The sequence below is a fragment of the Pipistrellus kuhlii genome, unplaced genomic scaffold (genome assembly GCF_014108245.1).
Source record: "Pipistrellus kuhlii isolate mPipKuh1 unplaced genomic scaffold, mPipKuh1.p scaffold_m20_p_12, whole genome shotgun sequence".
NCBI classification, from domain to species: Eukaryota; Metazoa; Chordata; class Mammalia; order Chiroptera; family Vespertilionidae; genus Pipistrellus; species Pipistrellus kuhlii.
The window spans coordinates 47,569,308-47,594,481 of NW_023425427.1; the positions used below are offsets into that span (position 1 = coordinate 47,569,308).

General features: G+C 42.4%; 1 protein-coding gene across 1 annotated transcript in view; it reads left to right on the forward strand.

Annotated features, from left to right (window-relative positions):
• FOCAD (focadhesin) overlaps nucleotides 1-22,039 on the forward strand; it is a 262,856-nt gene extending 240,817 nt beyond the window's left edge. The window contains exons 37-44 of the mRNA XM_036434175.2: nucleotides 1,295-1,410; nucleotides 6,040-6,300; nucleotides 6,846-6,935; nucleotides 13,553-13,730; nucleotides 15,197-15,294; nucleotides 17,014-17,265; nucleotides 19,488-19,563; nucleotides 21,692-22,039. Of these exons, the coding sequence (XP_036290068.1) occupies nucleotides 1,295-1,410; nucleotides 6,040-6,300; nucleotides 6,846-6,935; nucleotides 13,553-13,730; nucleotides 15,197-15,294; nucleotides 17,014-17,265; nucleotides 19,488-19,563; nucleotides 21,692-21,765 (1,145 nt within the window). The 3' untranslated portion in view covers nucleotides 21,766-22,039. The remainder of the gene's footprint in view (nucleotides 1-1,294; nucleotides 1,411-6,039; nucleotides 6,301-6,845; nucleotides 6,936-13,552; nucleotides 13,731-15,196; nucleotides 15,295-17,013; nucleotides 17,266-19,487; nucleotides 19,564-21,691) is intronic.
• The last annotated feature ends 3,135 nt before the right edge of the window (nucleotides 22,040-25,174 follow it).

A 25,174-nucleotide genomic window follows, 5' to 3' on the forward strand; every position in this document is an offset into this window, starting at 1 on the left:
GAGATTGGATGTGGACATCTTTGGGGGCCAGTATCCTATCTTCCACAGGTACATGTGGTCAGAGGCAAAGGAATGCCTCCTCCACACCTCTCATTCATCTGCAGCAACCTCTTCCATGGACTTAGCATATGCAGGTTTAGCTTCATGTATTTGCCCCTCTCCTTCAGAAAAATTAGAGAGAGAGAGAAGGAGAGGGAGGGAGAGAGGAAGGGACAATAACTTTAACAATGCTGTTACTATGGATGTTTGTGTGCATATGTCATGAATATTATTTTATAACTAGAGGCCCAGTGCACGAAATCTCAGCCCAGATTGTGAGAGGGTGTAAGCAACACTGAGGGATCCCACTGGTGCAAGATCAGGGCTAGGGAGAAATGCAAGAGGGCTCCAGGGCATGTCTAGTTCATCTTGCTCAGTTTGCTCAGCTGGGCCCCAGCAGCAAGCTAACCTACTGGTCAGAGTGTCTGCCCCCTGGTGATCAGTGCACCTTATAGCGAGCAGTTGAGTGGCCTTAGCATATCATTAGCATGTTATGCTTTGATTTGTTGGTGACTGGATACTTAGCATATTAGACTTTTATTATATAGGATAGGTGCTTATATGTGATCTACAGAAAGATTTGTATGCTGTGATTTATATGCATTTCAAGGGATAATAAAATATGATTTTCAATGAACATAATTTTTTTATTTAAATGTCTCTTAATTTTTAACCTTGTCCCAGTATAAGATATGACGTTACTGTACTGTCATCAGATATTTCATTTGAAAATATGTCCTGCCTTGCCCTGCTTTTGCATGCTTTCTTAAAAAAGTTCATGTTTTAGTAAAACTTTTTAGAAAAGAGAAGAAAAAAGAAAAGCTGTCTGCTGATGGGATCAGGCCATTAAAAAGACTCAGTCACTGCAGAACATGGCTCTGTTTCTAAGTCCTGCCAGCTCTAGACAGATTGCTCTGTATGCTGGGTGCAAGGTGGAGAGGAGGGAAAGCAGAGGCAGAGAGATCTTTAGCCCAAATTTGTACAGTATTTGAGTGTTGAGGTTCATCTGTGTATCAGGAGAGAGAGCACCCAGGACCTTGTCAGTCCTGAGACCTGGGATTCTTTGGTACATTCTTGTACCTAATCTCTGAAAGGTCTCTTGGAATACCTCTTGGTTTCCTGCAGTTGTTACCTGTAGAAGTCACACAGCAGGTGCGTTGATATTTAAAGGATAATCATAGATGACTTGGGACACTGAAGGCTGGAAAGCAGAGCAGCAGCTGCACTAACACTCTTTTCCTTTCTCCTCTTTCAGGTGAAGAGGTCCAGCAGCTGTGCCTGGAAATCATGGTGACCCAGGCGCAGTCCTCCCAGAACGCGGCTGCGCTGCTGGGGCTGTGGGTAATGCCCCCGCTGCTCCACGGCCTCAGTGTACGTAGTCACTAAGGGTGTCGGGCACCAGGAGGATAGGGTTCTTGAGAGGGAGATTAACGTGCATTCGGGGTGTGTTCTCAAAGTGAAGAGTGGACAAGTGGGATTTTATAAGAACTGAGGGCGGCCAACAGAGTGGAAAATTGTGTGATCCAGACTCTGCCGTAACTGCCACCGTTTATCAGCTACCATGTATTACACAAAGGGAGCATGCTGACAGAGTTATTCTGGTTCGTTTCTCAAGTTCATACAGCCAGAAAGTCATCGAACCTAGGCTCAACCTATATGATGCACATAATCATCCAGTAGGCAGTCAGAGAAAGACAAATCCACATGGACAGGACATCTGATCTCCCCTTTCACAGAAAAGGCAGCAATTAGGTGCGCCTAGAAGGCTTGGTAGGACTTGGTTAGGCATCCAGCTAGAGGCATCGGGGGTGTCGGTGCAGAGTAGGACATCTCTGTGAGGTGCTCAGCCTGAGCACAGAGCTGAGGAAGAAATGATCTGCCTGGTGTTTGTTCATGACCTGGTGTCAGGGCTAATAGCCCTTGTTTTCTGTCATACTTCTTTCTTCATTCCCAAAGGATGGAGGGAGCATCCTTTTACCAATGGATTCTAAATTCAATGACCTCATCTTTGTTATTCTATTCTAGGAGGCTTTAAGTCTTTGAGGATACTTTAAACCCTTCTCCCTTATTTCCTCAAACTTTTGATTTATCGATAGTCTCTACTCTTCGTTTTTTTTTCTTTTCTTTTTTTTTAATATATTTTTATTGATTTCAGAGAGCAAGGGGGGGGGGAGAGAGAGAGAGAGAGAGAGAGAGAGAGAAACATCAATGATGAGAGAGAATCATTGATCAGCTGCCTCCTGCATGCCCCCCACCCCAACTCCCAATTGGGGATCAAGCCTGCAACCCAGGCATGTGCCCTGACCAGGAATCAAAACATCACCTCCTGGTTCACAGGGCACCACTCAACCACCAAGCCACACCGGCCATGCCTCTTCACTGTTTTCCTTTAAGTTTTCCTGCATCTGCTAATACTTTTGAATTGCAGGTCAGTGTTCTTGATGCGTGCCTTCTGTCTGTCAGCTTTCACCAATACCTGTCTGCTCCAAGCAGCTCCTACCCGCTTGCCGCTTAGTGAGCACTTGCTATGCACCTGCTACGTGTAAGCACTCAGTGAGTACTTTCAGGCATCAGGTTAAGTCTTCCATCCTGACAGACTGCCTTTTTTTTTTTTTTTACTTTATTGCGTTAGAGTTTATATTCCATAGAAGGTGACCATTATAACTGTAGGAAAAATTGATCCTCTCCCACAGCCATTCCACCCTGGGCAAGCTCCAGTGTCTGTGTCCATTGGTTATGCTAATATGCATGCATACAAGTCCTTTAGTTGATCTCTAACCCCTCCTCCCCTACCATTTGTCTCTAGATTGATCTATTCTTATTCATCAAATTATGTTGATCATCATATCTCACATATGAGTGAGATCATGTGATATTTATCTTTCTCTGAATGGCTTATTTTGCTTAGCATAATCTTCTCCAGTTCCATTCATGTTGTTGCAAATGGTAAAAAGTTCCTTCTTTTTTATAGCGGCATAGTATTCCATTGTGTAAATGTACCACAGTTTTCTAATCCACTCATCTGCTGATGAGCACTTAGGCTGTTTCCAAATCTTAGCTATTGTAAATTGTGCTGCTATGAATATAGGGGTGCATATATCCTTTCTGATTGGTGTTTCTAGTTTCTTGGGATATAGTCCTAGAAGTGGGATTACTGGGTCACATGGCAGTTCCATTTTTAACTTTTTGAGGAAACTCCATAATATCTTCCACAGTGGCTGCACCAGTCTACATACATTCCCACCAGCAGTGCACGAGGGTTTTTTTTTCTCCTCATCCTCGCCAGCACTTGTTTGTTAATTTATTGATGATGGCATTCTGACAGGTCTGAGATGGTATCTCATTGTTTTGATTTGCATCTCAGATGATTAGTGACTTTGAACATGTTTTCATATGTCTCTGGGCCTTCTGTATGCCCTCCTCCAAAAAGTATCTATTTAGATCCTTTGACCATTTTTATATTGCATCATTTATCTGCCTTTTGTTAGGTGGTCTGAGTTCTCTGTAAATTTTGGAGATTAAACCCTTATCTGAAATATCATTGGCAAATATGTTCTCCCATGCAGTGGGCTTTCTAGTTGTTTTGTTGATGGTTTCTTTTGCTGTGCAGAAGCTTTTTATTTTGATGTAGTCCCTTTTATTTTCTCCTTAGTTTCCACTGTCCTAGGAGCTGTGTCTGTAAAGATATTGCTATGACATATGTCTGCTATTTTGCTGCCTATGAAATCTTGTAGGATTTTTATGGTGTCCTGTCTTACATTCAAGTTCTTTAAGCCATTTTGAGTTTGTTTTTGTGTATGGTGTAAGTTGGTGATCTAGTTTCATTTTTTGCATGTATCTGTCCAAATTTCCTAGCACCATTTATTAAAGAGATTGTTTTGACTCCATTGTATGTTCATGCCTCCTTTGTCAAATATTAATTGAGCATAATGGCTTGGGTCAATTTCTGGGTTCTCTGTTCTGTTCCATTGGTATATGTCGGTACTTGTGCCAGTACCATTGCAGTTTTGAGAACTGTGGCTTGGTGATATAGCTTGATATTTGGTAATGTGATCCCTCCAACTTTGTTCTTTCTCAGCATTTCTGTTGCTATTTGGGTTCTTTTTTATTCCAAGTGAATTTTTAGAGTTTGTTCTATATCTTTGAAATATGCCATTGGTAATTTAATGAGGATTGCATTGAATCTGTAGATTGCTTTAGGTAGTATGGTCATTTTAATGATATTGATTCTACCAATCCATGAACATGGTATGTTCTTCTATTTGTTTATGTCTTCCTCTATCTCTTTTTTCAATGTCCTAAAGTTTTCCGAGTACAGGTCTTTTACATCCTTAGTTAAGTTTATTCCTAGGCATCTTAATTTTTAGAAATTCTTTAGAATGGAATCAAAAATAGGAAGTCTTCTGCGTGTGGCTTATTTTACTTCTGCACAGTAGATTCTATTATTTTCATTGTGCAGATTGATAAACTGAGGCAAACGAACGTTAAGCAAAGTTCACATATCTAACAAATGGAAGAGAGTCAGGTGACCCCAAAGCCCATGTCTTAAACATATACTATTAGCTCTTTCCTTTTGAATTAGGTGTAACTCTCCTAGCCTCACCTGTGTTGTTGACCTCAGACATTTTCTAGGTTTTAATTCTCTTTTCATTTCTCTTTTAGATCTGCTACTCTTTTGCATTTGTCCTTAATTATGAGCCTTTCATATTATTCTGATTAATTAATGAATTATATTTGTGAATTCTTTTTCTTAATTACATACTTTCTCATTAAAAAATGGGCTGAAATGTCATATTCTTTAAAGTGAGCTCTTTAGCTGGAGCCAGTTTGGCTCAGTGGATAGAGCATTGGCCTGTGGACTGAAAGGTCCCAGGTTTGATTGCGGTCAAGGGCATGTGCCTTGTTGCGGGCACATCCCCAGTGGGAGGTGTGCAGGAGGCAGCTGATTGATATTTCTCTCTCATTGATGTTTCTAACTCTCTATCCCTCTCTCTTCTTCTCTGTAAAAAATCAATAATATATATATATATATATATATATATATATTTTTTTAAAGTGAGCTCTTCAGATAACTTGTGCAATTACATCACTCTTTTTAGAAATTTACTGATTTTTGTCAGACTTTATTTTTTTATACCACTTCTTTTAGACTTGCTGCCCCTTTGGTGTCATATTCTGTTTCTGAGATTTTTAAAAAATATATTTTGGATTATATAAAAATATATATTGGATTTCAGAGAAGAAAGGGAGAGAGAGGTAGAAACATAAATGATGAGAGAGAACCATTGATCGGCTGCCTCCTGCACACTCCCCCCTGAGGATCAACCCTGCAACCCAGGCATGTGCCCTGACTGGGAATTGAACCATGATCTCCAGCTTCCTGAGTTGACGCTCAAGCACTGAGCCATACTGACCAGGCTGTTTCTGAGAATTTTTGAACTCTGCTCTATTAAAGTCTGTGAGACTTTACTAACTGTGCCCCTTCCTAGCTCCCAGGAACTCGGATGCCAGGGTCACTCTCACATGCTCAGCTGCTGTTCTCTGGTCAGCAGTGGTCTCCTCGTGCCAGTTGCTCTCATGTCCCTGCTCTTCCTCAGATGATGGAGTCAGGACTGCCAGGTCCTCAGTTTAGAGTCTTTCACCTTCAAGAGCTCTTCTTGACAGAAAACGTGGCTTCTTAAGTCTGAACAGCAGTGACTATGGGTGCAGCATTTTCTTCCCCTCGCTGAAAAGATCCCAGGTTTAAGCCGAGTCGTTCGCAGATGGGTGGGCAGGTACCATGCATATGCAAGTCAGGCTGGATCAGAAGTCCCTGCAGCAGCCAAAACTGCATGCACTGGTGGCCCGTCAGACCAGGAGGCTGTGGAAAACTCAAGGGCAGGAAGCAACCTGCACCTTTCCTGGCTCAGTTGCTCTCAAGCACAGCGATGACCGGGGAGTGTAAGCATTGTAAGCCCAGACCTGCCTGTTTACATCTGACCTTGGCTGTTTTCCTTCCAGCTGAATATCAAGAAATACCTCCTGGTGTCTGCACCGCTGTGGGCCAAACACGTCTCTGGCGAACAGATCCTGGGTTTTGTTGAAAACTTAATGGTGGCCGTTTTCAAAGCGGCTTCCCCGCTTGCCAATCCCGGGCTCTGCCCGAGTGCCTTGCAGGGCCTGAGCCAGGCCATGAAGCTGCCCAGCCCTGCCCAGCACCTCTGGAGCCTGCTCTCTGAAGCTACTGGGAACATTTTTGACCTCCTGCCAAATAAGATTCGGGTGAGGAACAAAAATATTTACATTCCTGGCCATTTATGTTTGGGATTTCTTAAAGCCTTTTTGGCAAAGCAGGGAGGTGTACGTTTTAAGAATGTGGTGGGAAGGGTAGCAAGAAATAACCACGTTCTTCACTAAGAATGTGTTTGCTTCCAAGATCTAAATTGAGGTTGAATGTTTAGAACCAAACAAGCTCAGAAGCCGGCTAACCAGGAAGTCCGCACTTAGGCCTTTTACCAGTGCCTATGCGGGGTTGAGGAAGCTCAGAAACTTTGTGCCCAAGAATCCCTGGGCACGTCATTCACTGCTGTTCACATGAAGTGACTTAGTACTAGCCTTTCCCCTCCCCCAGCGGTTCCCAGAATTGTAGTTTTACAAAGATGTTAAAATCCTTTCGGAATGATGGGTCCTGATGAGGAGATAAAAATGACCACATGTTTTGGTCTGGTTATTTGTGGAGATAAGCACATCTAATAACTTGTTGGAACATGAAGAATATACTTGCCTAACATTGTATTTTGACACGTTTGGGCTTTGTTCTTTACCAGAGGAATGACTTAGAGCTGTACATCAGCGTAGCAAAATGCCTCTCGGAGATGACAGACGACGAAGCCAATCGGCTTGCCCCGGTTACTGAGGTAATAACAAATCTATGTACTTTTTCATTATTGAGGCTAGTTTTGTGTCCTATTTGTTACTATTAATCTCAGAAAACTATCTCTGATTCACTCTGGGTCTTGCATTCAGTCTACTCTGTGTGGTTGGATCTTAACAAATGTGTTTAATGTTTTAAACTACTAGTTAATCCCACTTCATCAAGAACACTTGAGTGCAGCAGTCGCCAACCTTTCGGACCTCATGGACCACCAGTGGTTCACAGACCACCAGTTGGCAATGCTGCTTTAGTGTCACCTGTGGGCAAAAGTAAGTACAGCGCAATGTCTTCAATACAAAATCACAGGAATGGAAATATTCTGACCAAAAGACTGCCTTGTGCATGGAAGGTGTGAAAAAAAAAAAAATAGTTCTGGTCTCACATTACTTTTTTTCCACCTGATACTTACCTGTTTTCAATGAAGAAAGGTTTCTGACTGAGAAAAAGCACCATGAGCCCTGACACAAGATAATTAACAAGCACCCTCCCACCTTTAGCCAGCCAGATGATGAATGAGCAAAAAGTAGCATACCAGTAAGGTTGCCAGATTTAGCAGATATAATACATTTGTTCTGCAGATAAGCATGAATAATTTTTTAGTCAATACATCCCCATGGACATACTTATTCAAATGGCAACCCTGCATACCAGGGAATATCAAAGTTCTACAGAACTATGAGCCCTCACATAGCTAGTGGACATCTGATTCCACTTTAAGGAAGATTTTACCTATGCAACTAAATCCTTGAATTTCTGCATCATGTAGCAATGATTTCCAAAATGTGGACCCTGGACCAGAGACCTCAATATCACCTGGGAACTGATTATATATGCAAATTCTCAAGTCCCACTCCAGACCTATTCAATCAGAAACTCTGGAAGTGGGGCCTGGTTGTCTGTTTTAACAGTTCTTGCAGGTGATTGTGGTGCATCATAAGGTTTGAGAACCACTGTTAGAGAATTTGGGATGCCAACATTTTGGAGATGAGCCCAGTTTAAGCAAGGAGAGGCAGTATAAAGAAATGCTTATGTGGGGAGAAACCAAGATGGCGGCATAGGTAAATACCTTAACTGCTGCTTCGCACAATTTCAAAACTACAATTAAAAGACAAAATGGACATCATCCAAAACCACAGAAAAGCTGGCTAAGTGGAAATTCTACAACTAGAAGGAAAGAGAAAAGCACACTGAGACTCAGAGGAGCTGCAGAAGGCAGAGGTACTGAGATGAGAGTGCGTGGAGAGGGCGGGCACCTGAGTACATGGCTGGCTTTCCCAATCAGGAGACAAAAGCTTCTGACTGCACTGAACTCCAGTTCTGGGTGAGACTCTGGGGACCCAGACTCATTCCGGGAGAAACTGGACTGTCTGGCAGAGGGTGAAACTCAAGGGCGGCTTTCTCAGGTGCTTGCAGTGATTACCATGGGACACTAAGACCCAGGAGCCTCTTAGAGCAGGGTTGAAATGGAAACCAATGCTGTCTGCTTCACCCTGAGACTCCGCCCCGAGACTCCGCCTCATCCAAGCTGAGAACAGAGGCTTTTGCAAGTCTTGTCTCATAAGGGTGTCTCCAGCACAGAATTTCTCCCAGCATAGACACAGCTGATCCTCACAACCACCTGGCCTGGAGGTCAATTCCTCCCAGTGATACCAACAACAACCAAGGCTTAACTACAACAAGACTGTGCACACAGCCCACAAAGGGGTGCATCAGGAGTGTTCACCTCAGGTAACTGGGGAGGCTGAGCCACTGGGCCCTATCGGACACCTAGCACACAAAGCCACTCTATTAACTCGGAGAAGCAGCCAAAAGTGGAGACAAAGAAACAAATCACAAATGAAAGAAATGGAGGAAAGCAAATGACTGGATATAGAGTTCAAAACCATGGTTATAAGGTTTTTCAATAATTTTCTAGAAAAGGCCAATAAATTTAGCGAGACACGCAAGGATATCAAAAAGGACCACTTAGAAATTAAGCACACACTGACTGAAATAAAAAGTATTATACAGAGACCCAACAGCATACTAGAGGATCGCAAGAATCAAGTCAAAGATTTAAAAAACAAAGCAGAAAAAAAAAAAAAAAAAAAAAAATCCAAAAATATGAAGGTAAGGAGCCTCTGGGACAACTTCAAGCCTACCAATATCAGAATTATGGTGATACCAGAAGAAGAGAGACAGCAAGATACTGAAAACCTATTTGAAGAAATAATGACCGGAAACTTCTCCCACCTGGTGAAAGAAATAGACTTACAAGTCCAGGAAGCACAGAGACCCCCAAACAAAAGGAATCCAAAGAGGACCACCAAGACACATCATAATTAAAATGCCAACAGCAAAAGACAAAGAGAGAATATTAAAAGCAACAGGAGAAAAACAGTTACCTACAAGGGAGCACTCATATGATTGTCAGGTGATTTCTCAACAGAAACTATGCAGGCCAGATGGGAGTGGCAAGAAATATTCAAAGTGATGAATAGCAAGAACCTACAACCAAGATAACTAACCAGCAAAGCTATTATTCAGAATTGAAGGTCAGACAAAGATCTTCACAGATAAAAAAAAGCTAAAGGAGTTCATCACCACCAAACCAGTATTATATGAAATGCTGAAAGGTGTTCTTTAAGAAGAGAAAGAAAAAACAGTAAAGATAAAAATTATGAACAACAAATACATATCTATCAACAAGTGAATTAAAAATCTGAGGAACAGAATAAACTGGTGAATATAATAGGATCAGGGGCATAGAAAGGGAGTGGACTGACAATTCTCGAGAGGAAAGGGGTTTGGGGGGTGCAGAAGAGACTGGACAAAAATCATACACCTAAGGATTAGGACAGTGGCGGGGCAGGAGGGGGGGTGGAGGGATGTAAGGACAGAGGGTGGTGTGGGAACTGGGTGAAGGGGAGCTATGGGAGAAAAAAGAGGAACAATTGTAAATCTCAACAATAAAGATTTATTAAATTTAAAAAATTAAATTAATAAAATAAATGCTGATGTGAATGGACTCTGGAGCCTCACTTCCAGGCTTTAAAATCCAGCTCTAGCCAGCACCGGTTTGGCTCAGTGGATAGAGTGTCGGCTTGCGGACTGAAAGGTCCCGGGTTCGATTCTGGTCAAGGGCATGTACCTTGGTTGCAGGCAAATCCCCAGTAGGGGGTGTGCAAGAGGCAGCTGGTCGATGATTCTCTCTCATCGACATTTCTAACTCTCTATCCCTCTCTCTTCCTCTCTGTGAAAAATCAATAAAATATATATATTTTTTTAAAAAATCCAGCTCTAACTTATCAATGTGACCTTAGTTACATTTCATAACCTCTCCCTGCCTCAGTTTCCCTCATCTGAAAAAGGGAGACAATAGCACCTACCCGTTTGGGTTGATTTGTGCATTAAATGACTTAATCCACAGTAAGTTTTTGGAAAAGTGCCTGACCCAAGGCAAGTACTCAGTAATGATTTGTTATCGTACTTACTTTAGTCATGCAATTTATTATGTCCTATTACTATATTTGTGTAATATAATCATACGTGAAGCATACAAACTTCCTGGTACCTAGAGCTAATGGTTGCTGTGTTATTCACTTGGTTCCTAAAGGACCATCCAGAACATTGTCACCACAATATACTAAATAGTCTTCTGATGTCCCCAAGGGAGGTGTGTTCCCCTGAGGAGCACTTTCATTTCCGGAAAGAGCAGAGGTGAGAATGCTGCAGAGGGAAGCCCCAGACACCCGGGCTCCAGGGTTCCTCTGCCCCCGAGAGCCAAGAGCCATGTGGCTCAAGCAGGCCACCCAGTGTCCATGCTGCAGCCTCCGCATCTGCAATGGCGGGGGAAATGGTAATGGGTTGCTTACAGCCGGTGTGAGAAGTCAGTAGTTAGCTGACTTCTTAAACCTTTTGGTCTCAAGGCCATTTACTGTCTTAACAATGACTGAAGACTCCAAAGAGCTGCTGTGTACTAGTATATGGGTCACACCTGTCAATATTCACCATATTAAAAATTAAAACTAGAAAGCGAAAAACAGCTTAAAGTTTTATAACAATCCCATTGCATCTTAACATAAATAAGAAAAAAAATATTTTCCAGAAAATAAAAAAAAAGCTCTTGAGGAGAGTGACTTTGCTTCGCATTCTCGCAAGGCTCCTCCGTGTCTGCCGTGGCAGAGGCAGCGGGGGCCTCGTGGTGGCCGCCCTTTCCGTCTCTTGAGACGTTATTTTGGAGAAGCATGTGGAGAAAATCAGCCTCCTACAGATGTGTAAGAGGAAGGGGAGGAGTGTGTTAACATGCTTTTTAGATAATTAGGATCTCTCTGATTTTGCACCAAAACACAAAAGCAGTAGTTTCTGCAGGTTAGTTGCAGTGTGGAACCTGGTCACAGTGAGCTTCACACTGTTACGTTAAAAGCCATTCATCGGTTTTGTGCTCTGCGTCTCTCCCCGGTGCGTGATTTTGTAATATCACACATTGGCCACTTGAAAATTTTCCAAATGTTGGTACATTTTCACTACATAATATCCATACATTGTATTGGTTAATATCACCAGTCTTTCATGTATAGGGAAACTGCCAAACTTGTATAAGCAGTTACAAATTTTCCAAAAATCTAATTTTAAAAAATATATATTATATTGATTTTTTACAGAGAGGAAAGGAGAGGGATAGAGAGTTAGAGACATTGATGAGAAGGAAACATTGATCAGCTGCCTCCTGAACACGCCCTGCTGGGGATGTGCTCACAACCAAGGTACATGCCCTTGACTGAAATCGAACTTGGGACCCTTGAGTCCACAGGCTGATGCTCTATCCACTGAGCCAAACCAGTTAGAGCCAAAAATCTAATTTTTGATTGAAAGTTCCGATTATATTATTGACAGTGAATACTGTCAAGTATTTTCCATGAACTGATGGTCTCACTCCTTTCACTTTTAAAAGGTGGGCTGTCACAGACTCGGTTTGAGTAGCCGTAGGTGGTTCCATGGGAAGAGGGGCCAATATTCACCATATTAAAAATTAAAACTAGAAAGCGAAAAACAGTTTATCAGGTAGATTCTGTCAGACGGGATATCCTGTCTCGATGTTGTGTTTTTCCTTGGGATAACCATTGTACTTCAGTATGCAGCAGAAGTCCCTTCTGGAAACTTCCCACTTTGTCCCACAGAATATTAAAAAGACGTGTACTCAGAGGGCAAAGGTTTAATGAAATTAATACTTTATTGTTTACAACAGTGATTTTGAACCGGTGTGCCACAAGAATTTCTAAAACATACAAAACCTGACTATTTAGTCAGGGGTACTGACCTCTTTTCCCTTAGATTGTCAAATAGAAAATGACAACAGCCAACACAACAACAGCCATCTGGTATGAATGAATCAAAATCATACCTATTTTTTTGGTCAGATCGGCAAAAAATGCAATATATATTTGTTGGTGTGCTGCAGAATTTTAGTAGCTAGTTTATATGTGCCACGAGAAGAAAAAGGTTGAAATCACTGGTTTACAGGAATGTTTTAAGTGAAACTAGATTTTTGCAAAAATTTCAAGTGGGGATGAAAAATACAATGAACATTACTGCAGTTGGATGCTATTATGAATACAGTTTGACCACACAGACACCTTAAAAGAGTCTTGGGGTCCCCAGAGGTCTGTGTACCATGCTTTGTGGACTGTCAAAAGAATACGTGTCATATGCTTAAATTGGCGCCTAGCACTTGGCAAGTACCGTGTTGGTGATCATTATTATTTGTGTAGTCTTATTAAATATCATCACTGATTGACCCCAAACTCATTGATGGTTTTTATGAGAAGCAGGAGGTGACACTACAGCACTACCTGCATATACGTTCAAATGGAGCACAGGGAACTGGGTCACAGGCTGCAGGAAATGAAGTTTTAGCATTTGGAATAATAACCTCACCTCACCCTTTCTGTTCTGCCCATGCACTGAGGTTCCATAACAAGGATAGCTACTTTAATAGTAACTGAACAACTGGCTTTATTTTAAAAAAATAAATTTTCAGTGTTCAGATTATTACAATTGTTTCTCCTTTCCCCATCCCCCACCCCCATAGCTCCCCTCCACTGGTCCCCACTTGACCCTCTGCCCTTACCTCCCCCCCGCCCTGTCCTTATCCATAGGTATATGATGATTTTTGTCCAGTCTCTTCCTGTACCCCCCCATACAAACACCCCTTTCCCCCTGAGAATTATCAATTCCCTCCCATTCTATGCCCCTGATTCTATTATATTCACCAGTTTATTCTGTTCCTCAGATTTTTAATTCACTTGACTTTTAGATTCACTCGTTGATAAATATGTATTTGTTTATCATAATTTTTATCTTTACTTTTTTCTTCTTTTTCCTCTTTTTCCTCTATTAGCATTTCATATAATACTGGTTTGGTGGTGATGTACTCCTTTAGCTTTTTGTGATCTGTGAAGCTTTTTATCTGCCCTTCAATTCTGAATGATAACTTTGCTGGGTAGAGGAATCTTGATTGTAGGTTCTTGCTATTCATCACTTGGTCCAATGGCTGTGGGTTATTGTTAAGCTAATTAACAACTGGCCTTTTTTTTTTTTTTTTTTTTTTTTTTTTTGCAGAGCAGCCTAGAGAAGGCTTCCTTTGTCAGGCTGTACTTGGTCTCTCAAGGACGGCTCCCCCTGATGGGCGTGAATGACATGCTCGGTGTGGCCGCTCAGCACCAGGAGAGAGATGCCCTGGCCTGGGTGATCCTGCACAGCTTGTACCATGCGCGGATTGTGAGCCATGCCAACACAGGTGAGGCCGGCGGGGTGAGCATCCTGACAGGAAGGAGCCATCTCTTTAGCTGTCACTGTTTCCCCAACTTGCACGCTGGTTTAGTGCTTCTTGTCACCCCGAATGAGGAGCACGTTGGCCGGAAATGGGCTGGTACAGCTCACAGCATCCACTCTTTAGCTATGGGAACGAATTCTTTTGAGGTTTTTTTTTTTTTTATTTCGTTTTTGGCCCTCAAAGGATATAGAGAAGTTTATCAGGTAGATTCTGTCAGACGGGATATCCATTGATTTATGCCTGATGTTTTCATGAAAATGGCTTTTGGGTAGTCATTTAACAAACAGACCAAAAAATAGCAACAATGAACTTGAATAATTATTCTATAGGAAGAACTTCTCAGGGGTGAAGAGAATAAAATCTGGATGACCTCACTGCATCTTCAAGCCAGGAGGAGTTCCAGGCCTGAGCTCTGCTAAGGAATTGTATGATGCAACTTTTAAACTGTTAATACATGTAGGCTTTAGGAGTCCTCTAAAAGGGAACTCCTTCGTTTCCCCTCCCACGCCTCTGGTCATGTGCTTAGGATTTCTCTGTCTACATTCTGAGTGGCATCTGGCTTTAGCAGATCAGACATGGCCAGTTGCTTATGCTTCTGTGCCCCGTATCCCCCATCTCTTGTGTCTTTAAAGTTTTGAGAGGAAACTGGCAAACGCCTTTATAATACTCTTTTTAAAACTGGATTGGAAATGTGGATTCCACTTCCTCTATGGCAGTTGAGATGGTTGTCTCATATCTGTGTTTGCACCTCACCAATGAAAAATGAACCTGTGATGAGAAACTAGATTTCTTTACTCAAAATCAAAACTGTATTTATCAGGGGGGGAAATCCAGTAGGTGTTCCCAATTGAGCATGAAGATAATTTAAGCAAATGGAAATAAATTTGAGATTGCCCTTGGTTCTAACCTTCCATCTTAATCCCTATATTTTTCTTTTTCACTAAATTTTTGAAAACCTTTCTAAGTAGTTTTTATAATGGGAATCCTCATTGTTAAAAAATAAAAAAGGAAAAAATCAATGTGTTGTTTATTCTCTATTTACCCATAACATCTGGTTTTTACTTTTTTATGTCTTTAGGTAGGTTTCTGTGCGATTTTGGCATTCAATATCACTGGCTAGTTGTGTGCCAGATTTCTCATATTGTGTTTAATGTTGAGAAAGAGCTCCAATAAATGCATTTTACCACTAGTGAGTGGGTAGGCTTAAAGAATAAATTAGCCATTGAAAATGAAGACCGAAATACATTTATCTGCTGTGAATAGAGTAATTCTCACGGGGATGGCAAGTCTTGGGTATGGTGAGAGATCGGACACTATTTTATGACATCCTTACCAGGAGTTCTGCTTGAGCTATGATAGTCATTACTGTTCTGTTTTGCATTTCAAAGGAAAAACCCTGGTCAGGTAAGAAAATGTTTTTGTCTTTTTAGGTGTATTGAAGAGAATGGAATGGCTCTTGGAACTGATGGGTTATATCAGAAATATTGCTTACCAGTCAACCTCTATTCAGAACATGGCTCTTGATGAGGTACAATTCAGAAGAGTAATTTGTAGCTTTTTTAAAACATAAAACTTACATTTGCCCTCCCAAAAGGAGGAATATTTTGCTGCCTGTGGCTTTCTTTTCCTCCTTCCTTTTATTCTTGGGAAACAACAGTGGTGATAACTCTGATGTCACAAGAAATGGATGTTCTTACCAGGTTCTTGTGGACATGTAAGGTTACACCTTGAAAAAGATTTCAAAAGAATACGTTCCTTGACAGGCAGCACACAAAGGACACCAGTTGGAGGGCAAACCTAGGGTCTATGTACCTGGACTTGACCCCAAGGGCTCCGGCCTCCATGCTGGCCCAAGAGGCTTCACCCTCCTGGTTTGAAGAGATTCCTGGAGTGTGTGCACACCACTACCTGTGGGTATGTGTGCATATATTAGGAATTTTCAGCACAGCTTCAAATTGACTTCTGACCCCAAAAAAGGTTAAAAATCACTGGTATTGGGTGAATTAAAAAAGAAAAAGATTATGCCCTAACTGGTTTGGCTCAGTGGATAGAGTGTCGGCCTGCGGACTGAAGGGTCCCAGGTTCGATTCCAGTCAAGGGCATGTACCTTGGTTGTGGGCACATCCCCAGTGGGAGTTGTGCAGGAGGCATCTAGCTGATCATTGTTTCTCTCATCAATGTTTCTAACTATCCCTCTCCCTTCCTCCCTGTAAAAAATCAATAAAATATATCATTAGTAAATGAAATAATGACAGCACTTTTCTCCCTTTCCTTATTTTCTAAATAAGGAAATTTTTTGGTTTACAGTTTTTTTCCTCATTCACATGTTTCTTTTGTGAGTAAAAATGTGCACAGCCTGGAATGTTGTTTGAAATTCTGCCCCACTTTTCTGAGGAGTTGCGTATGTTTTAAATTTTTATTTAGTAGAGTAGGAATTCTAAGAGATTGAGTTCTTTTTGAACTTTTTCTAACAAGCATAATCTGTCATCTTTTTTTTTTTTTTTATCTCCTGCATTTCTATTCGCCTTTTCTGTTTTCTTATGAAAAATCTTTTAAAACCTGGGAAATACAGATAAGAAGAAAGAAGTGTAATTTAAATCACAGTAATTCAACATCTTAGAGGTAGCCCCTGTTACCACCATTTCTACAATTGTCTAGAACAGTCTAAAATCTAAAGGGACAGATTCTAAACAGACTCGGTAAAATGCATGATAAAATAAAACAAGACTCGGTAAAATAAAACAAGAATGTAAATATTTTTAAAATCAGTTTCAGCCACGTAACAATAAATCTAAATATACTTTTCCATAGCACTCTTAATCAATTTTTAATCTCTTAGAAAACACCAAACCAGATGAGTATTTAAAGCTCCGTATGATTAGCAATTTAATTATGTTTCTCCTGAAATGTTAGAGCATTAATAAACTGATGGTCCTTCTGTATTCCCAAAAGAGGACCCCAAAAACCTACCAAAGCCCTACAGCAAACATGTCAAACTCAAAGGCTAACCCAGGCCAAATAAATGAGGCACATGGCCCACGGGCCATGAGTTTGACATGCTTTCCCTACAGTGTCTTGATTCAGTTTGGAAACAGAGTTTGCTCTTCAGTCCAGTCCTCTTCTGGGGCAGAAGGGGCTGTGGAGAGGGGAACAGAGCATTGCATCATTGCAGGGCTGTGTATGTGAACATGTGTTACTCTTGAGTGGTTAAAACATGTGACTAGCCCTGTGTTTATTTCCATTATAGGCTCTGGACTTCTTGTTGCTGATCTTTGCAACAACGGTGGTTGCATGGGCCGACCATGCTGCCCCTCTCCTCCTCGGCCTCAGTGCCAGTTGGTTGCCATGGCATCAAGAACAGGGCCCGGCTGGGCCAGCATCCAGCTTCCTTGGCAGGAGCCCAATGCACAGGGTCACTCTGCAGGCGGCCCTCGCTCTCCTTCCCAGTAGCATGCCGCTGCTGCTGCAGAAGGAGCCGTGGAGGGAGCAGGCCCAGAAGGTGAGGGCGGCTGCCTGCTGCCGGGGCAGGTGGCCATTTCCTCCTCGACAGTTCCTGCTGTAGATGTGATGTGGGAGCCCAGCAACACTGGACTCACCCCCCAGGCTTTCGTGCTGGGCCCCAAATCCCAGCCAGATGCAGAGCCTCAACAGGAACAACTTGCTCACAACCAGGGTGGGTGGGTGGGTGGGGTCTGCCTGCATTCATTTATCGAAGAAAGACACATGGGTTCTTGGTCCTGGTGTGGAAATGATGAGTAAGCTTCTGAGAGCACAAGATTGCAAGACGGAAAGGAGTGTAGAGTAGTGATGAACAAGGGAGGGAGAATCAGCAGTACCTGGGGGGCGGGTGTCAGGGAATCAGAAAGGAAACATGAGAGTGGAGCACCCATCATCTCGTAGCCCAGCTCATTCCTTCCTGCAGCCACCTTCCAGGAAGGCTGTGGGGATGTGTGAGCTGTAAGGTGATCTCCCTGCCCTCAGGAAGTCCCTTACGCTTTTGATATTAAGACTTTTGATATTAAGATTCACCAGCTTACTCGCTGTCCTGCTGAGCAGATGGAAATACTGCGCTTCCCAGAATTCTCCTTATGTGGCCTTGACCTGTCTTTATTTTAATACAGTTGTTTTGGAGGATTCTTTTCTGAATCATTTAAAATTGGGTTTGTTTTTTTTTACGCTGAAAGCTTAAAACTAACTTTATGAGGCTTATTCTTAAAGCCTGACTACTAATCTTCAAAAGTATTTTTGAGCTGCAGACTCATAGTTTAGCTGTGCACAGCTCCCCTGAGCATCTCAATGAAAATTCCTCTGTTTTCTTAAACCTGGTAAGCATTAATAGTATTGGCCCAACTTTTGTATTTTCTGTGACATCAGAAACAAAAATCAGTTTAAATGTGGTATTACCTCGTGTTCTTTCTGGCCTAGGACACCAGGCTTGCTTTGAACTACAATGCAGACATCTGCATCTGTTGTGTGTTTATAGAGTTTGACTTATTTACTTTACCGGTAGGATATTTTAAAACAAAGTTGAGAAAAAATAAACGAAGAAAAAAAGCTTTTAATTAGAGCAAGGAATTAGGAATGTTTTCTTTATTATTATATGTTACTCTTTCTTTAATCCAGCTTCTATGTCCAAAGTTCAAATGAGTCAAGATTGGCAACATTCAGGAATCGATGAAATTGCCCTATATCCAATTCGAAAACAATTTTGTCTGTACCGTAGGAAATCAGTCCAAAGTCGTAAAGACTATGAGTTTCTACCTCATTTGCAGGATCTATGTGCAGTTAACACACTTGGCTCTACCTAACCAATTGTTACGCTTTTTTTTATTTTGCATGTCAACTTGCTGTTTTATATTCATTTGGGCATGAACTGTTCTTATCTACAGAAACATATTTTATTTTAGAAACAGTGGCTTACATCTGCTGAGTTTCCTTGTTTAATGCCCAGACTAGGAGCTTAGGCTTGGATGTACATAGACCCAGGTAGCAAGCAGCATGATGCAAAGATATAGTATAAGGCTTTTTTTTTTTTTTTTTTTTTTTTTTTTTTTTTTTTTTTTTTTTTAGAGAAAGAGGGAGAGGGAGAGGGAGAGGGGAGAGGAGGGAGGGAGGGAGGGAGGGGGGAGAGAGAGAGAGAGAGAGAGAGAGAGAGAGGGGGAAACATTGATCAGCTGCCTCCCAAACCCCCCGCCCCCAACCCTTCTACTGGGAATCAAGCCAAAATAGGGCATGTGTCCTGACTGGGAATCGAACCTGCGACCTCTTGGTGCATGGGATGACACTCAGCCAACTGAGCCACACTGGCCACAGCGAGTGTGAAGCTTTGAAGCTAGGTATATTTAAGTTCAGATCTTGACACTGCTATTCAATGACAGTGGAGTTGGGCAAGGTTTTTGACCAATATGGACCTCTCAGAATAATGAGAGAGAAAAGTTTCTCCAAGGCACACAGGAGTCCCTCGGAGCCCCTGTGTCCCTCACTCTTAAAACCTATACCAGGTCTCCGGTATTCAGCGAGGAAAAGAGGTTTGACTTGGTGGGTCTCCTGACTAAATGGGAGCTGTGTCTGCCTTTCACATCTTGCGCCTGGTCCCTTTCTGCAGGGCCTCCCCAGCCCAGTCAGGTGCTCCCCGGGGACTATGGCTCTGGTCCGCAGGTCCGCAGGCCTGAGGGCTGACTGGTCTCTGACTGGTACTGTTGTTCTTCATTTTCTTTCTAGTTCATTGATTGGCTCTTCAACCTCATGGAGAGTCCTAAGGAAGGCCTCTCTGCGGAATCCAGGGGTCTTTTAAAAGGTAGGAATTCTGTGCTTTCTGCACACGATAGGGAAAATCTCCCCGTGTTGTCTGCGCTCAAAACAGCATCTGAGCAGGTGTTGTCCTGGTTCAGCTGAAGGAGAAACTCGGAGCTGCCACCCTCGTGGCCTTTGGAATTGGAAAGTGGATCTTAAAAAGTTCCAGTGCATTTAGTTTTCTTTAAATGGGTTTTAAAATGTTTTATTATAATTGTAAAATGCAACTTAACCAAAACTTAGAAAATTCATTAAAAGCAAAGAGGAATCCAGAATCCCATTGGCCAATGATAATTTTGACATTTTTCCTGAATTTTTGCTCCCTCTGTGCATGTTGTTTTAATGTGTTTAAAATTATAAATAATTGAGAAAATACACACTTTGAATACTTCCTCTTATATTTTAAAATTATTTTTTAAAGCATTTAACCTTTTCTTACACTGGCTTCATCCTGGTATTTTTAATGGCTGCCTGGTATTTTGCCAAGGGAGTTGGACATTTCCCAGGTATTTATATGTTTTTTGTGTGATTTTTTTTTTATAGTATTCTCTCTATTGATTTGTTAAACTATGACTGTTGGGACAACAGACATAGAAGGTATTTCTGTGAAAATTATATAGATTTTTTTACTCAAATATGAGAAGTCTTTCAGGGCTGGCTCTGTGGGTGGGTGGGTAATAGTTGCTATGGATACCTGGACATGCTGTAACATACTGCTCTGAAACGGCTCAGCTGGGAAGGTTGCGTGTTGGCCTACCTTTTGATAACCTATCAGGCCTGTCTCTTGGGTAGAGCCATAGTCTGACCATGTTTTACTTTAAGCATGGTGTAATTTATTATTTGCCAAACAAGTGAGAATTTCCTAATGTATTTTGTCTGATTCTTCTCCCCACCCACAAAGAGGTTGGAGGACATGTCTGTGAAGGTGATTCTGATCAGTCACAGGACTTCACTGAGAATAGGGCTGGGGCCTGAAATAGTTCCACTAGGCAGTGGTCAGCAAACTCATTAGTCAACAGAGCCAAATATCAACAATACAACGATAGACATTTCTTTTGAGAGCCAAATTTTTAAAACTTATTCTTCTTATTCCACTTCTTCAAAATAGACTCGCCCAGGCCGTAGTATAATATTTTGTGGAAGAGCCACACTCGAGGGGCCAAAGAGCCGCATGTGGCTCGCCGAGCCGCAGTTTGCCGACCACGGCACTAGAGCCATCCCTAGAGATTTGCTGCTGGGATGTCCTCCATTTGTTTGCATGGGGGAGTCCGGACTCATTTGTAATGGCCGGGGGCACATAATACCATTGGTTACTGCCAATATATACTCTTAGGTTATAAAGATAACAACTGATACTGATGAGGAGGAGTAATTTAGATCAAGAAAGTAAATGTTTAACTCTATTATCTGTTCAAGGACTTTATTAGAGTCACACACAATAATCGTGTAACTCTGGCTTCCCTCCCTTCCTTCACACTATTTTAAATAATAGCTCAGTATATTTCTATTAGTATTCCAAAATAATATATATGATAAGTTACCAAGAGGCATTACACAGAACTTCCCTATTTTAAATTGATCCCTGGGGGACCCCTGACAGATAAGAAAGGCTGTGGACTTGTGGGTGCCTGTTCAAATAGTTTCAGTACAGGTATGCTTGCTCCACTGAGCCCCTAAGCCTAACTTTATGATAGGGTCAGATGGTCTTTGTTTTTTTGTTGTTGTTTTTTGTGGGGTTTTTTTGTTGTTGTTGTTGTTCTGTTTTTACCTTTTAGTTAAATACCTAGTGGAAAAAAATAATATTCATGTAGAAAAATAAGTCATAAGTAAATGTTTATAAAGGGGACACACTTATTTAATAAGCACCCTGATTAAGAAAAAAGAATATTACCAGCATCCCTGAAGTCAGTTTTTTTATTTTAATTCTGCAGAATTTCTCCTGAACTGATACAAAAAAAAAAAATTCCCCCAAACTTTATTATTGTTTTTCTGCCATTAAAACATTGTCTATGGCTTGGTGGTCATTCTTGGTCTTGAGGATTAGCCAGGTTCCGTCCTGATGCTCTTTTGATGACCTTTGCAAATGCAGCTCCACCAAATGCAACAGCGCACTTTGCTTTCTGTCCTCTTAGCCACCCTGCTGTCCTTACGAGTTCTCCCGGAGTTTAAGAAGAAAGCAGTATGGACCAGAGCGTACGGTTGGTGAACAGTTTGGCCGTAGTCAGCCACATTCTCAGCCAGAAGAGGAAAACCACACGAATGGAAGGAATCTCTCAGAATTTGTGTCTGGGATGCATCTCACAGTCATGAGAGGGTGGCCACATCCGTGGCAGTTTGAACCCTGAGTGCCAGGAAAGGAGAAGGAAATGAGAACCTGAACTCCCTTTCATTTGGCTCGAGGTCAATCTGAAGATTTTCTTTGTGCAACTTTGACTATATCATTTCCTCTCCCCCAGATTCTAGTAAAATAATCCCATGAATTTTGTGCATGTGACTTTATTTGTTTTCAGGCATAGGCTAGGTTCTGCTAACCAAACCAAACCCTGGCGGTGCCGGAGGCATGACACAGAACTTCCCTGTGTAACTAGTAAGTTGATCCCTGAGGGACCCCTGACACGATTAGATAAGCTATGGACTCGTGGGTGCCTGTTCAAATAGTTTCAGTACAGGTATGCTTGCTCCACTGAGCCCCTGAACCTAACTTTATGATAGGTTCAGATGGTCTTTGGTTTTGTTTTTACCTTTTAAACACTAAATATTATTCATCTATTTCCCATGAAGCCTCTGGAGGACACCCATTGGCTTCGTAAGTTAGACATCTTTTCTTATCCTTGTTGACGAAGCACTCTCTTGGAACTGCTAGACACACTGGAATAATCATGGTGTTAACCATGAGCTAAATCAGATTGATCAGTGGCAGCTAGGATTTTGTTGTGCTTGGGGCTTTTGAAAGCAAGGGAAAGCTGCCCAATTCAAAATGGCTTCAGCTGAAAGGAGAATATAATTAGCTCACAGGCCAGAAGTTAAAGATACATCTGCTCAGGCACAGTGCACCCAGTGAGCAGACAGGGCACCGGGCTCTGTCCCTCTCAGGCTCACTCTGCATAGTTGTCAAGACGGCTGCCAGCAGCCTCCATGGAAGGAAAGGTATCTTTGCTCACAGGCATGGCAGCGGCCATGTGGGGAGGACTCTGACTCATCTCAAGTCCAGGTGAGTTCCCGGGAAGTGGGGTCCTCTACCTGACCAGGCCTGGTCCACCTGAATTGGGATGCTCGGCAAGCAAAAAATGACAAATACTCCTTGAAAGGTGAGTCTGTTTTATAAGTACACATCCCTTTCTTAATCAGGACATCTAGTGGCCTCATGACAAGTAAATGAAGGTATGTGACCATGTCCTCAAGAGTTGCATTTTACTTAAGGGCTTGAGAATCAGTCAGTATTTTATTTTTTTAAATATATTTTATTGATTTTTTACAGAGAGAGATAGAGATAGTTAGAAACATCGATGAGAGAAACATCGATCAACGGCCTCATGCACACTCCCTACTGGGGATGTGCCCGCAACCAAGGTATTATACATGCCCTTGACCGGAATCAAACCTGGGACCTTTCAGTCCACAGGCTGATGCTCTATCCACTGAGCCAAATTGGTTTCGGCTCAGCCAGCATTTTAATGTTGATATTTGCCATTTTCCTCCATGCAGTTATTAAATCAGGGTTGCCTTTAGCCAGCCATATAAGCATGCTGAGGAGTACACCTGTGGGTCGCTGGGGAGAAACGTTTGGGATAATGGTGTTTTGTGTCTGTCACACTATAGCGCAGTGCCTGCTGCTTTCCAAGCACCTGGGAACGCTCAGGGTTCCCCTGTGACCTTACCTGGATGGTGTCCCCAAGTGAACCTACCTGCACTTGGGTTAGAATAGATCTGCTGGTTGTTTTTCCAATAGCTGGGTTTGTGTTTCACTGTGTGACTTACACTCTGTCACCAGGGCACAGTTCTTTCCTTGGCTGAACTCCACAGGGTGCCAAGACACCTACAGAGGAAAAGGGAAGGGAAGGCCAGCTCTCAGGTAGTATGGACCTGCGTTGCCCATATTTCATAATCTTTAGAGGCAGGGCTAGTGGGAAATGGATTTGAAGGAGGAAGAGAGGTTGAATATCTATGTTAGAAGCCAGCCTCCCTCTTTTTCCCACCCACGTACATTTTCTTAAATTATTTATCTAATATTTATTGTTAGATGCCAGACTGTTAGTGCGCTAGAGCTTTCACTTGGATGATCTCATTTAACTCTTACTGTGACTAGGTCTTATTTTCCATTTTTATTTTATTTTATTTTAAATATATTTTATTGATTTTGTACAGAGAGGAAGGGAGAGAGATAGAGAGTTAGAAACATCGATGAGAGAGAGTCATCAATCAGCTGCCTCTTGCACACCCCCTACTGGGGATATGCCCACAACCAAGGTACATGGCCTTGACCGGAATCGAACCCAGGTCCCTTCAGTCCCCAAGCCGACGCTCTATCCATTGAGCCAAACCAGTTTCGGCTTATCTCCCAATTTTAAATGGAGAAGGCACTTCCAGTAAGGGCAAAGCTACGCCTCTGACCAAGCTCCTAGAGCCCCAGGTCCAGTGCTCTTTTCACTGCCTCAGGCTCGTCAACACTCACTTTACGATGAAAATTCCCACCAAGGATTGCACGTTGTATTCATGTGCTTATGGGTTAATGTGCGTTAGTAAACCTATGGCGTCCTATGATTACCACAGATTTCTGTGATCAGATCAGAGCAGCAAGCCTGCCTCCGTGAGGGAGTCTCTGGGGTTGGGAGGACTAGGAGCTGCGGCGCAAAGGGACAGATCCTTCGTGGATGGAAGGGCCTGAGGTCCCGGAGCAGGCCGCTCCCCTGGGTGGTGGTGAAGAGCAGAGTGCAGGTTTCACACACAGAGCTGTCTCCGTGTCACACTCTGAAGAGCTGCTCTGCATTTCCCTGAGAGCGCGCACTGCTGCCCAGGAAAAGGGTGAAGAGCCAGCCCAGACTTCTAACCCCGACTTTGTTTTTGCTACAGCCCCGTCTCCTCCCATTCAAACGTTGTCTCTGCTCCTGGCTTTGACCAGAAAACAGACGAATGCGAAGGGGGAAGGAAGATAGACCTTAGTCCTCTCTTCCCTGGCTCCCTATTTTGTCTCCAGCAGCCTGGAGCATAAAATGTATGGGGTTTTCCTATGCATGGGAACCTCTAAAGTAGGGGTGTCGAACTCAATCAGAGAAGGGGCCAAAATCTAAAATCCAGCCTAAATCGCGGGCCGAATGGTTTACTGAACAGTCATAAACTGACAATGTTAACCAGAAATGTGAATTTAAAATGAGTGGAACAATCTTTTCCTTAACAGTGCTGTTAACCAACTCACAGGCTATCAAGGATTTGGCCCGCGGGCCTTGTGTTTGACACATGTGCTCTAAAGAATCCAAAATGGAAGATTGTTAGTTTGAAAATCTTAAAAGTTCTAAAATCTCAGCCTTCTAACATAGGTCACCGGAATAGGTGACTGGATTCCCCGCAGGCAGGACCCCAGGTAAGAATTAAATTATCCTCTTGGGAAACTTCACTTG